At 37.4% G+C, this 13701-nt stretch overlaps 1 protein-coding gene across 1 annotated transcript in view; it reads right to left on the bottom strand.

The window, feature by feature from the left end:
• The window catches only part of MEP1A (meprin A subunit alpha), a 69561-nt gene extending 57595 nt beyond the window's left edge, over nucleotides 1-11966 (bottom strand). Inside the window, exon 1 of the mRNA XM_053711140.1 lies at nucleotides 11636-11966. Within this exon, the coding sequence (XP_053567115.1) occupies nucleotides 11636-11966 (331 nt within the window). The remainder of the gene's footprint in view (nucleotides 1-11635) is intronic.
• Nucleotides 11967-13701: the final 1735 nt, after the last annotated feature.

Below are 13701 nucleotides of genomic sequence, written 5' to 3'. Positions count from 1 at the left end.
TCAGTGATTACATTTCTTTAAGACGCTTTATTTGTAAAATATTTACCATTTAGTGATGGTAAACATCACGCCGTTCCTCCGCCGCATTTCATACTTCATTTAGCTTAGCGATGACGAATCCGGCTTCCTCCAATCGACACCAATTTGCCCAACTTGGTGTCCAGTTCGTGGGGCACTCAGTGATGGGATGCGACGGAGGAACGGCGCAATGTTTACCATCACTAAATGGTAAATATTTTACAAATAAAGCATCTTAACAAAAATGGAATAAATGAAAGTGTGCCTGATATTAATAATAATTTTATATACTAGGCAGCAAATAGGTAAAGTTTACGATCACTTTAAGATTGATTGTATGTGGGCTATAGGGGTTGACATAGTTCAGTATATTGTAATGGAGCAAAGGTCACATTGTATATATATTGTGGAGGATTTTGCTTGATACAGTGTTGGTAGACAAGTTTTATTTTGTCAGTAAAGTTTAATGTAGCAGGAATAATTCCATGTCAAGGCAGGCATTATAAATAACAGATTACTGTATTAAGATTGTGATGTATCTGAAAAGGCCTTTAGCCACACGTCAATACAGGATTTTTTAAAAATTTTCTTTTTTTTTTTATTCATGATTTGATTAATAGGGCTGACAGAATCTACCAGTTCAGTCTCACATATCAGAGATATGGCTCTGATATGTCAGAGCACACTGAATATAACCCTGAGGTCAGTAAGTGACTAACACGTTGCGTCATTTGTTTAAAAATGTGGTTAATAAAATCTATTTTTTTGTATATTCCCTGCTTAAAAGGGAAAAGCCATTTTCTACATGTATATTATATACTGGCAATTAAAGGGACAGTAAACATTGTCCAAGATATTACATAATTCTGCACTATAACATAAGGATAGCCTTTCCAATGAAAACATTTCAATATACATCATTATGTAGTTAAAACTATACTTGTGCGTAGAGCTGTCCTCTTTGGCACAGCAGTTATTTTAACTAGTGCGTCAAAGGGCTCACTGTCTAATCTCACTGTCTAATCTCACTGTCTAATCTCACTGTCTAATCTCAGCAAGAAATCAATGCTTTTAAATTGCAAAATAACTGATAAATACATGTTGCAAACCTTTTACATTTCTGTTCATTAAATTCGTTTTTGAGGAATTACATGGTGAGTTTTATTTTGGTTTTTAAGAGTTTTATGCTGAATTCTGCTGCATTTTCCACATAGCACAGCTTAAAGGGGCAGTATAATATGCACCGATACTTACATAAAAATCCAGTGTAAAACCTTTTAAAAACTTACTTAGAAGCTCCCAATTTAACACTGTTAATGAGATTAGCCTGGGACACACACTGAAAGGGGCTGATAGCAGACCCTCCCACTCTTCATTGCATATGAAAAGACCCATTATACAAACAGAAGCAATCTGAAGTCTGTATACATCAGTATACAGCTAAAACTTTGGGGCTTGGTAAGGTGTCTGAAAATCAGCACAATGTTACTTAAAAATAAGCAAAACTACATATTTTTACAAAAACACCCCCAGATGGGCTTTATACATGGATCATCTACAAAACATTTATGCAAAGAAAAATCTAGTATACAGTGTCCCTTTAATGCTTATCTGCTATGTACTTCCGTTGTAAATAGTCTTTCCTTGCTAAAATATATGTGAGCAGAGTGTTTGGGAAAAAAAACATAAGTCATGGGACTTGAGACACATTTTCCTTGTGCTTCATTCTTCAGTTTTTCTTTGTTATACAGTTTGAAGTTTATAACTTACCTTGGAAACACACACACACAGACATATATAGATAGATATATAGATATATAGATAGATAGATAGATAGATAGATAGATAGATGGATACACCAGGGCCACAGTACAATACAATATATCAAGAGACATATCTATAGCTTAAAGGGGCATTCATCTAATTTTGTTTATACATGTATAGTATATGTCAGCATTTAAAAAAACATACAAATACAGAGAATGCTTAACTGTATAAAAGCATTTCATAATTGCATAAAACACATAGTTATAGTCAGATGCAGAACAGCAATGCACTTCTGGGACCTATCTGTACACATCTGGTGAGCCAATGACTAGAGGCATATGCATGTAGCCACCAATCTGCAGCAAGCTCCAATTAGTGTGTTGCTACTCTTAAGCTGCATGTTTTTCAATAAAAGATACCAAAGGATTATACGTTTTTTACATTTTATTATTTTTATTTTCAATACCTCAACAATGATTGTGAAATTTGTGACTTCAGAAGCATTTTTCAAAAGCTTAATTTCCTTAGTGCACCTCATTACCAAGGACAAGTATGGTGAATTAAAGGGACAGTAAAGTCAAAATAAACTATCATAATGCAGATATTGCATGACATTTTAAACAACTTTCCAATTTACTTCTATTATCAAATTTGCTTCATTCTCTTGGTATCCTTTGTTGAAGAGCATACATAGGTAGGCTCACGAGCAGCAATGCATTACTGGCAGCTAGCTGGGGATTGGTGGCTGCATACATATGCCATTGTGACTGACACACTCAATGGGTTCAGCTAGTTCCCAGTAGTGCGTCACTGCTCCTAGGTGCCTGCAGCAAAGAGGTGTTGCCAGAAACCTAAATTAATATAAAAGTTTACTTAAGGAAAAGGTCAAATAAATTAAGGTGCTAAAGACTGAGCAGTCTAGTGCTTGAATAGAATTTTTCTATGGATCACACAATGTTCCCCTGAAACTAAGCATCTGATAGGTAGGATGCAAACCATGTGATCACAAGATCCGTAATAATTGACATATTATCTAACACGGGCAACTCCCTCTCTCAGTATGTCAAAAATGTAAACTTGCCAATCAGGAAATTAGATGACTATCCACTAACTAATACTTTAAATAGAGTTTTCTGACAAGTTTATTTTTAAATAAATATGTGGATGGAGCAATAAGGATTTTCATGATTCAGATAGGGAATGCAATTTTAACCAACTTTCTCATAAACTTTTATCATCAAATTTGCTTAGTTCTCTTGGTATTATTTGCTGAAAGCTAAACCTAGGTAGGTTCAAACTGATTTCTAAAAATGCCTCATTTTGACAGTTTTTCACAGTTAGACAGTGCTAGTTCATGTGTGCCACATTAGATAACATTGTGCTCACTCCTGTATAGTTATTTATGAGTCAGCACTGATTGACTAAAATGCTAGTCTGTCAAAAGAACTGAGATAAGGGGGCAATCTGCAGAGGCTTAGATACAAGGTAATCACACAGGTAAAAAGTATATTTATATAACCGTATTGGTTATGCAAAACTGGGGAATGGGTAATAAAGGGATTATCTATCCTTTTAAACAATAACAATTCTGGAGTAGACTGTCCCTTTAAGATAATTTCATATTCAGGATAGACAATTGTAAGTTTACTATAACAAATATCATGCAAACAAAATGAACCAGGTTAAAAGATTATTGCACAATCCATTGCGCTTAATTATTAATATACAAATGTACTCTTGTTTGGGTGTTGCTTAATATACTTATCTGTAATGTAAAGGGATAAAACAGTATGTTTATTGTTGTAATAAAAAAAGCACTAAGCAGTTGGTTATACGTAAGAGAAATCATTGCAATATGTGCTACTTATCAAATGAATAATTTGTGCAGTCCATTACTTCCTGCCACAGCCCAACCAGGGCACTGGGGTCTCTACGGAAAGGCAAATATAGATTGCTGTCATACATCTGCTAGAGCAAAATGAACTGGCTAACTGCTCAGTGAATGCTAGAGAAAGAGGAAGTTAGTTTCTTGCCCATGCTCAGTAGAGGCAGAATGCAACTTAAGATCTCAGCATGTCAGTTCACTTTTGTAGCTATAGTCGGTGTTCATTTTTCAAGAAAATAAATGTTGTTTGTTGTTTTTTTAACACAATCTGTTTCTTTTTATGTTTACTTTGATTTAACACACAAAATAACATTTTCAGCAGCTTTCTATTCTTGTTAAAGCCGTAAATGTAAAGTCAGCCGTAGGGTCATGTGACCGGTAGGCGGTAGTGTATTTTCACGCCACAAGCAATAATTGTGCAGACGTCACATTTGTGGCATTAACAAGAATAGGAAGCTGCTGGTAATGTTGACCTCTCAACTGTACCTATTTGAGAGGGAGAGTCCCTTAGTCCCTCTGAGACAGCCATATGCCCCTCTTTAGAAAACTTCCCTTAGCCCCACCCACAGAACACCAAGAAACACCCACAAACTGTCCTGACACACCCACAATCCTGCCCACTAACCACCCATGATCACTGATCTCCCAACATGGCTCCACCCGCAAAATGGTGACATACTCCTATCAACCTGCTATGTCCCTCATTCTCACCCACAAATGTTGGGAGATATGATAAATAGTTACATCATGCACACCAGGGGCCAAGTCGACCGGGAACGCATGGGAATGGAGTTCCTTCCTGTACTATTTTTGCAGGAGGAACTAACAGAAAACAGAAACACCTCCGTAAGCACTGCTGCTGCTGGTGGGAGTAGCTAGAGCACAGTCTGGTTAGAGTGATAGTGAGATCCTCTAGTAATGTGCAGTAATACTTCCTACAATACACTAAATGTAAGCCTGTCAGCGGTCCTGCTGTGTGATCACCCTGCACTTTGTGGGGGTTGAGCCTTCACGAACGGATGCTTGATGCCCCATGTTTCTGGCGAGCCTTCAGGCTCACCAGAAACACAAGTTATGAAGCAGTGGTCTAAAGACCGCTGCCCTATAACCTGTCCCCCTGATCTGAGGCAGCGGACAGAACTCAACCCGATGGAATACGATCGTGTTGATTGACACCCCCTGCTAGCGGCCAATTGGCCGCGAATGTGCAGGGGGCGGCGTTGCACCAGCAGTTCACAAGAACTGCTGGTACAATGATAAATGCAGACATCGATAAATGCTGTTGGCATTTATCGATGTGCGGCGGACATGGTTCGCTATAGCGGATCATGTCCGTCCGCACAATGGTAAATGGACCTCATAGTGCTTACATTTTTGTGTGGCTTGCTCTGGGGTTATTTGGCTTCCCTCAGCAGAAATAGGAATATTGCACCTTAAGGGGGTGAGACTTTGTGACAGAGGAAGATTCTCAGGCCCAAAGGCAACAATTCAACCCTTTAATTTGCTTTAATTAACCAAGGAGTATAGATTATATACATATAAATACAGTGTGTGTATATAAAACAATATTAATTGTGAGGGGTGGAAGTCTTGGTGAGTTACCACATTTTTTTTTTGTAGGACTTGACACCTGATGCTCACAATTTGCCTATTGCGTGCACACTATGTAACTGCATCTTTGGGGACAAGTATTTTGCGCACATGCCTTAGTGAATGTTGAGTGTGCACTAAATAGTTAAAACTTGAGAACACTTTAAAACACTGCGCTCACGATGTATAACATTGTGAGCATGGTGTAAAACATTGTGGGAACATTAAACATTTAGCACTGAGTATATATATATATATATATATATATATATATATATATATATATATATATATATATATATATATATACAAAAAGGAAAACAATATACAGAGGTGCAAGATGGAAAAAAACACACAATATTCTGTACAAATGAACTAAGAACTGATACTCTCCTTTAGGTCAGATCGCAGCCTTCTTGTGACTGTGTATAGATAGATAGTAGTAGTAGATGGCGCTGGTCTATTGAGTGATTTTCTCTAGTAAGTGAAGAGAAAAAAGGCTTGATGCAGATATTGAAGCCAATTAATATGGGTGCAGTATACTCACTCCATAAGATGAATCTGTACAGCTGAAAGGGAACGTAGCGTCAGATGGCAAGAGTCCACAGGTTCCTGGAGTCAAATACTGAATCTTCAGGTTTATCCAAAAGTGGACTATAAATGAATAGAGACCCAAATGACAAAAGTATCCAGTGTGTAATTAAAAAAATGTAGTAACTTACTCCATAAATAAGGAGATTCCAGCTCAGCACAGCAAAACAAGATCTTGACAATCTTTCAACAAAGGATAAAAGGTTTTATTTGCTAAACGCGTTTCAACGTATTACACGTCTTTATCAAGAGCATACATTAAAACAAGTGAAACAGGTAAGAAAAACCAAGTATTGAGTGTCGAAATTCATAGTACCTGAGTAACACACTCAATACTTGGTTTTTCTTACCTGTTTTACCTGTTTTAATGTATGCTCTTGATAAAGACGTGTAATACGTTGAAACGCGTTTAGCAAATAAAACCTTTTATCCTTTGTTGAAAGATTGTCAAGATCTTGTTTTGCTGTGCTGAGCTGGAATCTCCTTATTTATGGAGTAAGTTACTACATTTTTTTAATTATACACTGGATACTTTTGTCATTTGGGTCTCTATTCATTTATAGTCCACTTTTGGATAAACCTGAAGATTCAGTATTTGACTCCAGGAACCTGTGGACTCTTGCCATCTGACGCTACGTTCCCTTTCAGCTGTAAAGATTCATCTTATGGAGTGAGTATACTGCACCCATATTAACTGGCTTCAATATATGCATCAAGCCTTTTTTCTCTTCACTTACTAGAGAAAATCACTCAATAGACCAGCGCCATCTACTACTACTATCTATCTATCTATATATCTATCTATATATCTATATATATATACATACATATTAACACATAAATATATATATATAAGCATATTCATATATGTTTAAAAATGCTGCCCAACGCTGTGCTACTTACACCCTTCGCTGCGCCTATGGAAGCACGATCTTGTGAGCACAATGCTTCCTTGCAATGCGAACGCGAGCTCGTGTTCACTTTGTGATTAATTTGTAATACCAGCGCACATTATCATGAGCTGGTATTACCAAGTAGAGCGCTAATATTGTTTCCACCAAGCAATATTTATAGCTCCACTTGTAATCGTGTGTTTACCATCTCAATTGGAAGTTTATTCCATGAACCCACCACCCTTTCTCTAAATAAATGCTTCCTCACATTTCTCCTGAATCTGCTACCTTCTTACTTAAAGGGACAGTCTACACCAGAAGTTTTATTGTTTTAAAAGATAGATAATCCCTTTATTACCCATTCCACAGTTTTGCATAACCAACACAGTTATATTAATATACTTATTACCTCTGTGATTATCTTGTATCTAAGCCTCTGCAAACTGCCTCTTTATTTCAGTTCTTTTGACAGATTTGCAGTCTAGCCAATTAGTGCCTGCTCCCAGATAACTTCTCATGCACGAGCACAGTGTTATCTATATGAAATACGTGAACACCCTCTTGTGGTGAAAAACTGTTAAAATGCAATCTGAAAAGAGGTGGGCCTCAAGGTCTAAGAAATTAGCATATGAACCTCCTAGGTTAAGCTTTCAACTAAGAATACCAAGAGAACAAAGCAAAATTGGTGATAAAAGTAAATTGGAAAATTGTTTAAAATTAGATTCTCTATCTGAATCATGAAAGTTTATTTTGGCCTAGACTGTTCCTTTAAGAGTGTGATCCCCTTGTTTTGGCACCTGTTTTTTTTTTTTTGTTTTGTTTTTTAAAATGCTTTCAGCTTCCACTTTATTAAGTGCCTTCATATATTTGAAGGTTTCTATCATGTCACCTCTTTGCCTTCTCTCCCCTAAACTATACATATTTAGGTCATGGAGTCTTTCTTTGTACGTTTTATATTTTAGACCATGTACCATTTTAGTAGCCCTCTTTTAGACAGCTTCTAGTTTATTTATATCTTTCTGAATATATGGGGGTCAATTTATCAAAGGTCTTGCGGACCTGATCCGTCAGTGCGGATCAGGTCCGCCAGACCTCGCTGAAAACGGAGAGCAATACGCTCTCCGTATTCAGCATTGCACCAGCAGCTCACAAGAGCTGCTGGTGCAACGCCACCCCCTGCAGACTAACGGCCAATGGGCCGCCAGCAGGGAGGTGTCAATCAACCCGATCGTACTCGATCGGGTTGAATTCCGGCGATTCCTGTCCGTCTGCTCAGAGCAGGCGGACAGGGTTATGGAGTAGCGGTCTTTGTGACTGCTGCTCCATAACTTGTGTTTCAGGCAAGCCAGAAACACGGACCGTCAAGCTCCGTTCGGAGCTTGATAGATAGGCCCCATGGTCTCCAGAACCATACACAATATTCCAGATGTGGTCTAACTAATGATCTGTAAAGTAGAATAAGAACCTTGCTTTGTCTGCTACTAATACCTCTCCCAATGCAACCAAGTATTTAACTGGCCTTACTGACTGCACTGGTGCATTGTGTACCAAATTAATATTTTTTGAGACCTTTTGTAACTCCATTTAGATAATCCACACGAGCACACTTAAGATTAATACCACAGAAAATGAATACCTTTAAATGGATACTAAATTTAAAAATAAATGGTCTCTAATTAATCCCAGCAAAGCAAATAAATTAAACATATTTAAAAGGCTTTTTAAGGGATGTACCCTTATAATGCAATTTAACAGCAACTTCCTACAAAGAACATTTTTAAATATTTGTAAAGCATGGTTTTTGTACTAAGATTGTTTGCAATACAATGGTTAATTGCTCTTATATACAGTATTAATCCAAATATAAAGGATTTAAACCCTTTAAGAAATCAAACTATTATGATTGCAATAAACAGCCCCACCATATAGACTATATCTTCATTCAATGCATATATATATATATATATATATATATATATATATATATATATATATATATATATATATATATACACACTCACACACTAATATAGTTGACTAGAAGCTCCAAAAAAATGACTAAATTTGAAAGGGCATGAATTACTTACTCAGGTACTATGAATTTCCACAAGCACAAAAAGTAACAAGGCTCTAAACCAGGGGCTGGCAACTTTATTTTAGCATTGTGCCAGCCTACTCTTTTGCATAACGTTTAAAAATATAGAAAAATAATTACATAATAATAATAATAATATTTATAATTATAATAATCACAATAATGATTGGGCTCTTGGCATTGCAGCTATTATTTAAGCCACATATCCACATCAGCTTGGACCCTTGATCCTACAGCCCCTTTGTCACCTTATAGCCATCTTAGACTTTTAAGTCTTAGTCACCTGATCCTAAAGTTCCTGTGTCAGCCCCTAACCTTATTTTCTCCCAAGGCCAGAGTGGCCTACCAGGATACCGGGAGATTTCCCGGTGGGCTGCAGGTCGTCCACAATTTAAGGGGCTGGTGCATGCAGCTTCTAATACACAGGGCTACAGTTCTGTTTCTTTGTTTTATCTGCTTCACTGCTGGCACTTTACATTTAGTAATTAACACCTTTCTCCTTGCACAGGCCCAGCTCATCATAGCTGTCATTTAGACTTTTCAATTACACAGCAGATCTAACACACGTTAATAAAGCTTCAGTGACATGAGACGTCAAAAGTGTTATCACCTTTCAATAATAGCATTATTTCTAAATTGATAAGTAGTGGTCAGTGGCTGGTGACAGAGCCAGATAAACACCCATATGAAACCAATAGAGGTAGCTTAAATTCACCACCCCCTCGGTACATCATACAGTCTTAGTGCTAAATGTTAAAAGGTTTTTCCTCCGCAAGCTCCAACTGAATCCCCTCTTCCCTGATTGGTCTAACTGTGCTGCCTGTCTATTGGCTGACAACAGCAGCACATAATACCAGGTAGCCAGTGGAAGGCAGAGGTTACACAAGTTGTGTGACACTTGTAAGATATTCTCAGCAAAAAGCTCCCAATACTAACCCCTTAACAACCACCACGTAGCCTGTACTTTGCTGGTCATTAAGAGTTTTTTATGCTATAATAGCGCAGGTCTCAACGCGAGCGGCAGGGCCGCACTATTATGACTTTCCTCCTTTAAGTAGACATCTTGAAATAGCACGGTCTTGCTATCAAAAAAGCAATCCCCATTGTAAGACCAGAGACGTACCCTAGAGAGATGTAAAGAGGTTAAAAGCAATTTGTAGAAAAATCCTAAAATAGGAGCAACCCCCAAAACTCTGACGAGTTGTCTATCCTTGCCCCAAATAATCACACCTACACAAACCACCTGCTTGTTCCTGCCCTGTCCTATTCCAGTATTCAACAAAAGTTGGACGCTTATAGTTATCTAGGGTCAGCCATGGACAAATGAAATGCTTATGCATATACATAAAAATGTCCATTTAATCCATGTTGCAATGTTTATATTATTGCTAGACACATTTTGCAATGCAGTGCATTGCAAAATATAGCTAGTATTAACATAAATATTACAACATGGTTTAAATGGGCATTTTTATGTATATGCATAAACATTTCATGTAAGCATTGAATGCACTTGTCCTGGGCTGGGCTGGCGAGAGAGGACAAGTATATTCTTTGTTTATCAGTCACTGACACTTACAGGGAAGTGCCAGCATGGGGGGATTTTATGGGGATTTTTTTCTTAAATGGCAGTGGTCTGCACTAATGTGCCCTATTTAGGATATTTTAGGATAAAGTTCACGAGTAAACTAAGTAGCGGGCATAAGTGCAGGCGGCACGGAGCGGGTCCATCCTTGAAGACATCCGGTGTAGAGAGTCCTCTTCATATTTTACACTGGATCTTGAATGCAAGGGAGCTTTTTCAAAATAGCGTCCCTTGCATTCCTATTGGCTGATTTGATTTTTTAAATTCAAATCAGCCAATAGGATGAGAGCTACTGAAATCCTATTGGCTGTTCAAATCAGCCAATAGGATGAGAGCTACTGATATTCTATTGGCTGATTTGAATAGCCAATAGAATTTCATTAGCTCTCATCCTATTGGCTGACTTGAACAACCAATAGGATTTCAGAGGATGTATTATTTGGCCCATTAATATTACAAAGAATAAAACTATTTCCTTCCACCTCAATTTCTTCAATTGCCCATCTTTCATCTGGACCAAACTCTTTATTTATTATAAAGAGAAGTTTTTATTAAATAGAAAAGCAACTCCTTTTTTCCTGGCCAAACAGGGGATAGCTAAGCCCTCATCCACCCACTTGCTCTTAAGTTTATCACTTTCCTGGCTTTTTAGGTGTGTTTCTTGGATGAAAGCTATGTCGGGATTATAATTAGCTAGTTGTTTTATCACCATTTTCCATTTAGCGGGGGAGGTTATACCCCAATATTCTATGATAAACATTTTAAAAAAAATGTCATCATCTATTTATATGGGACAGAAGAGGGGAGAGGCAAAATAAAAATAAAAAAAAACATAATCTAAAAACACAGTAAGATATTCTCCTGTTAACATCATAATAATACAGCATTTCCACTCCTAAATAAAAAAAATAAAAAATAAAAACAGGAACGGGTTACAATACCTATCTAATAAGACAATATATAATAGTTCTACTGAATATTCTTTTGCTTGAAATATCCTTTCACCTCTTCAATTTTCGAGAGTGTAATGATTGTATATTTCTCATCAATTAGGATTTTAGCTGGATACATTAATCTAGCAGTAAGGCCTAGATTTATTCATTTTGTGCAATACGGTGCCATTTCTTTCCTCTTAGCAGAGGTTTCGCTAGAACAGTCTTAAAAGATTAATAATCTGGTGTCGTCAACTATAAGTTTGTCAGTTTTTCTACAAAGTCTCAGGAGGTTCATTTTGTCCTGATAATTTAAGAACTTGATCGTTATTGGTCTGTTTTGCGATAATCCTGCAGAATTAACTCTTTGGGAACCCATCCTATGAGCCCTTTCAATCTTTATAGGCAAAAACTGTTGTTGAGCTCCCAAAGCTTTAGGAAGTATAATTGCAGCAAAATATAACAAATCTGCAAATTCCTGTTTCTCAGGTAAGCCAATCATTTTCAAGTTATTGCACCTAGAGCGATCTTCTAGGTCCTGTAGTTTAGTCTGAGCCAATTTCATATTTTTCTCTAAATCGCTGAGTACATGTGACTGATCATTAACCATATCTTCCACCTCGGAGACTCTATTTTCTACCTCTGTCAACTTATTGTAGTCAGATTGATCATTTGGGATTTCAGAAGCTTAAATTGAGGTAGAAATCGATCGGACAGCTGGCTGACTAGTGGCTGTAGCTCTAGTTTGGAGGCAGTAGGCTCATTGGCTGTCTCTATACTTGCACCTGGGACCCTATGCTTTTTATCTTTATGCTTAACAGGCATGGCTGGTGATTTGAGTTTATTTTGTGTCATAAAACTTTCCATGTGCATTAGGGGTAGAGAGAAGTCGTATCTCTGTATAAGGGCTAGATTTATCAAAGGCTAGGCAAACTCTGTATGTGCTTCGCCTGTAACTGCACCCCAGCTTGCCTCCGGAGAAGCGCACATGTGCGCCTGAATTTATCATAAAAATAGACGTAACTTTGTGCAGGTGAGCTGGGGCATAATAATAATAAATTTTGCCTGTCGGAAACGGCATTTACTCCCTATTTATCACAGTACATCCCTATAAATATTTACACCGCCATGTTTTGATTAATAAAAAAAGTGTTTTTTAAGTTAATATTTAGCTTATATTTATATTATATAATGTTTCTGTGCTGTTTTTGACATATGTTGATAATTTAAGATCGCAAAAATAAATATATTAAAATATTGATATATATATATAAAACTGTTGGTACCCATATGCGCCAGTGGAAGCGCAAATTTCTGGCAATTACAGTCTCTTCTTGGCGCAGAGCCTTTGAAAAATTAGTTAAAAGAAGAAAGTACTGCTTCACAAGATGTAAAAGCATGTATTATAATAGTGTTCACTTCAGTCTGTATGGCGAAATATACAACACGCAATTGAAGCCAAAATTGCAGTTCCCTATCGGCGCAAAGCAATGATAAATAAGAAACTGGGCGTATTTGTAGGTCGGGCTGTTAAATTACGCCTATTACTAATGTAAATTGTAGCACTCGGGAGTGGGCCTGTGCGCCTAGGCGAATGCAAGCTGAGTGCAAAGAAGTTTCTTTCAGATTAGCGCAATTATAGGCGCAGAGTGCTTTGATGAATATGACGATCAGTTCGTATGAGCTATTTTGGACGAAATTAAAGGAGAATGGCTTTGATAAATGTCAATGTCAGTGTATATAAAAAACAAAGAAAGAAAAAAAGAAAAGAAAAGGAAAAAAATAAATAAATATATATATATATATTATATATACAGTATCTATAGTGACTTAAGTGTACCTCCTGAGAAGACCAGGCTCAGTGTGTTTTCACGTGTTATGGAAAAAAGTGCCCTTTTTTATATAGCAATGCCAGGCTGTTAAACCAATTTGACAAAGAGCAGATTAGATTTAAGCTGGCAAGGTTAAGTTTTATGTTCGGTAAGCAAGTTTATATGACTTTAAATACTATCAATCAGCGTATAACAGCCGTATACCAGCCAACAGTGACAGTGAATTCTATCAGCCAATCGGAATGTAAGGGACGCCATCTTGGATGACGTACCTTAAAGGGAAACTCATTCTACGTTGACCATCGGAAGAAGAGGATGCTGCGCGCTGGATGTCTTGAAGATGGACCCGCTCCGCGCCGGATGGATGAAGATAGAAGATGCCGTCTGGATGAAGACTTCTGCCCACTTGGATGAAGACTTCTGCCGGCTTCGATGAGGACTTCAGCCCGCTTAGATGAAGACTTCTGCCGGCTTCAATGAGGACTTCTGCCGCTTGGATGAGGATGGATGTCC

Source organism: Bombina bombina, chromosome 4 (assembly GCF_027579735.1).
Source record: "Bombina bombina isolate aBomBom1 chromosome 4, aBomBom1.pri, whole genome shotgun sequence".
Taxonomy (NCBI): domain Eukaryota; kingdom Metazoa; phylum Chordata; class Amphibia; order Anura; family Bombinatoridae; genus Bombina; species Bombina bombina.
The sequence above is the reverse complement of the archived record's forward strand: the minus strand, read 5'-3'. Positions and strand labels throughout refer to the sequence as shown.